Source organism: Nicotiana attenuata, unplaced genomic scaffold (assembly GCF_001879085.1).
Source record: "Nicotiana attenuata strain UT unplaced genomic scaffold, NIATTr2, whole genome shotgun sequence".
NCBI classification, from domain to species: Eukaryota; Viridiplantae; Streptophyta; class Magnoliopsida; order Solanales; family Solanaceae; genus Nicotiana; species Nicotiana attenuata.
Genome location: NW_017674072.1, coordinates 48,560 through 51,996, shown reverse-complemented (window position 1 = coordinate 51,996; position 3,437 = coordinate 48,560). Strand labels below are relative to the sequence as shown.

The 3,437-nt window shown below is 31.2% G+C and overlaps 1 protein-coding gene across 1 annotated transcript; it reads right to left on the bottom strand.

Annotated features, from left to right (window-relative positions):
• Window positions 1-1,163: 1,163 nt before the first annotated feature.
• On the bottom strand, window positions 1,164-2,991 carry LOC109217933 (seipin-2-like). Its single transcript, XM_019382230.1, has 2 exons — window positions 2,050-2,991; window positions 1,164-1,649 (listed from the first exon to the last, which is right to left on the bottom strand). The coding sequence occupies exons 1-2, from the start codon at window positions 2,989-2,991 to the stop codon at window positions 1,164-1,166; spliced, it is 1,428 nt and encodes a 475-aa protein (XP_019237775.1).
• Window positions 2,992-3,437: the final 446 nt, after the last annotated feature.

Below are 3,437 nucleotides of genomic sequence, written 5' to 3'. Positions count from 1 at the left end.
CTCAAAGCATATCTTATTAACTTGGACTCTAAACAAATAAAATACTTAGCGATCAAATAAAACATAACGAAATAATAATAAAAATTTATTATAAATGTAATTTTATTTAACATGAAAGATATTATAGTTATGTAGTTCAAATAATACAAGAATTTATATTAGGTGAAATTTTAATTGATTTTAAATTTCAATATATTAGGAATCCTATATAGTTCAGATTAGAAAATTATTTAATAACTTTTTTTTATTAAATTTCAAGTTCTTAATATTAAAAAAATAATTGAATAATAATTCTATAGCGAAATCTATTTATAAAATAAAAAAGTTGATCAATATTTCGCTCATGGGATTACTGCTTTTATAATAGTATAGATAGATTATAGATTTATATATACAGGGTTAAAACTAATTTTTTATATAATTTAATTATCTTAGTCAATAAAAATAATAAAGAAAGTTTTGTGAAACATTATGTTTGATTATCTGTGTATAAAATAACATGTCCATAACTCTTTAATCAAATGCTTCTTCTAGAAAGTTTATGTACCAAAATGTAAATAAAAATTCTAATAAATGTTATAATTAGAATAAATTATTTCAATATCTAAAATTATTACACCGTTTATCTCAACATCAAATTTTAGAAACATTTTTTATACTAAAATAATTATACATCAGATATACATAGTTCAGTAATATTTATATAATATTTAAAAGCTTTTATACTTATTGAGATGGGGTACACGCGCAAACTCTAAGACTAGTTCACTCTAATATTATCAAGTTATATAAATTGAATCATTTAAATGTTTAAATTAGAGTATTAGAAATCTAGTTGTTGTTAAGCAGGAGAAACATTTATTTGCTTATTTTAGGGCGACAACATATACTTCATGCATACTTCATTTGAGTAACGTTAAAAATTGTTTTGATTACTTTAATTCAAAATCTCAACCGATAAATTCACACACATCGTTTAAACTATTAAAGCCATGATACTTTTATTACTCATTGTCATTCATTCTTGACAATAAGAAATACAAGGAGAGGTAACAATAAACCTAACAAAATATGAAAATGCTAATTCAAAGCATTAATTCTTGAACAACATATTAATAATATCTCCTAATAAGATCAATGTCTCATCTGATATGCTGAATCCATTACCAGTAAATTTTGTTCTTTTGGGCATTCTTTTTAGTTCCAAGAACTGTCATTAGCCTTCTTCCTGGTAAAAGCACAGGCCGACAAAATATGAAAGCGAAACTTAGCTGAGTTAAGAATAACATAATCCCAATCCAAACAAAAACAGTTCTTCTCCAAAGCCATATAATTCTCTTTATTTGAGGAAGCTCTGATTCCACATGTAAGGCTGCTGCATATATTTCTGGTATACCTGCGCCTTCTGGTTGATACTCGGCTCTTTTTTCAAGAACAACTTTAAAACATGCTGTAGGCTCGAAACCTTCGGTGAAATCGTTGATGACTAGATTCAAATTCTGGACTTCTGATTGAAAACCAGTGACAAGAGGGATGCTTTTTATCGCGGTTTCGACAATTCGGATTGGTTGGCTTTTGAATTTTAACATGCTTGGATAGCTTGAGGTTGCTGTCACTTTCCCATCTGCCGACAAGCAGTCCACCCTTACCTTCAGGGACAAAAGCTAGAGGTTCAATTATACATGGATTATAATGTAGGGATTGAGTTTAATGTTGAGATTAAATCTCTTATTGCATGCACCAACCAAAACAGGAGAGAGCAAAGAACATTTTCTGAAAACTTTGAATATTAAAGATTGATAATAATACTCTGAGTATTAGTTAAAATAGTGATATGTAGTTAAAAATTGAGATAATTTTTGTTAAGAAAAATGACTTCCGCCCTAATATGAGGGGAAGTCGTTTTCCCCTTTAGATAAAAAAATTTATTCTCGAGAAAATTATTTCCTGGCAACCAAACACTAGAAGATCTTTTGAAAAATATTTTCTGTCATATACCAAACACACCCTAAAAATAAAAAAAACCAGAAAGAAAAAAGGCAAGAGTACCTGGAAAATCCCAAGCTTCCTGTTGTACTCAGATTCAGGCATGGTTAATGAAACAATAAGCTGCAACTTGTGATTATAAGGTATGGGCCGGTCTACAATTTTTGGTTTGGAAATCAGTGTAGTAGAGAGACCAGCAGATGATGCAAGTGGTACAAAAGCAACAGGGCTAGTTTTTGTGTAATCAAAATTCAATGTCTTTGTTGTCTCAATTGGTTCTTCCACCAAACGTCTCATTGTAACTCCACTTATCACAAATCCCATTACCAACAAACCAACCAACAATAAACAAACATAGACTGCCCAGAACAAAGCCCAACAGAACCTTACTGTCAATTTCATCACAGATTTTTGTGCCTTAATCTGGCTGAATACAAATGACATCAAACTTAACCAAGACTTCGTGCCGAGATTCATTAGCTGTTTCTTTAATTGCTCTTTGGCTAAGGTTAGTGTGTGAAATGGTAAGGTCAAGATCATTATCCAATAGTTCATCAAAGTAATGGGAAATGTGAAGAGTCTTACCAATAGATTCATTTGAAATCCAACTAGTTTGAGCATCATTACTGCAAAAAATGCAGTGAAATCGAACGATAATTCAGTATTATAACTTCCTGAAGGAGAAGAGTTAACCACTTTTGGCATATCAAAATGCTCATTACATGACTCAATTGCACATGATTTATTATCCTGAATAGGTGATTTGCCTTTGTTTCTCCTTTTTTCACGAGCAATTTCTTCGTCTGTCCATGAACTTAAGCTGGAGCATGAAAATGGTTCTTGTGATTTTCGAACCATTAAAACCTTTTCAGCTCCAACAAGCAAAGAATACTTCATCAAATTCAATAGAAAGTTTGGTGACTTTTTGTGATCTTTGCAACTGAATCCAACAAAATTACTATCAACGCCAACAGCATTTTCACAAATCATTGCTTGTTCATCCATGGATGTAATGGGGAAGATTAATTCAAGAATTGGATAGTGAAAATAGAGGCGACAAAGAGGGACTTCCCTGTGAAAATTGTTACTGATGGCAAGAGGCCTATTTTATAAGGAAGAAATCAATAATTTTTATTTTCTTGGAATGCTAAACAAATGGAGGGTTCACATTGGTAGATTTGCTAGTTGCATTAGCCAATGGCACAATAAAATAGATTTGGGACATTGGCCTCTGATGACTGGAATTCTCAGCTCAACTTTCATTGTCACTGCTTCAGGATAACTTATGCTGCAGTGTGACACACATATCGACATGCCCGCTTAAAGGGGAAAACGAAACAAAAGCGAAAAAAGAGCACATAAATTAGAGAATTCATGGAAATTCTATTTGGTTAAATTTTGAATACCAGCTTTGTAGTATATTTGAGGAGTAACCTTTTTTTGGTTTGATC

Coding starts and splice junctions, on each gene's coding strand:
- LOC109217933 (XM_019382230.1), bottom strand. CDS start 2,991: ATGGATGAACAAGCAATGATTTGTGAAAATGCTGTTGGCGTTGATAGT. Junction 1,650..2,049: donor GGAAGCTTGGGATTTTCCAG/GTACTCTTGCCT, acceptor TTGTCCCTGAAG/GTAAGGGTGGACTGCTTGTC.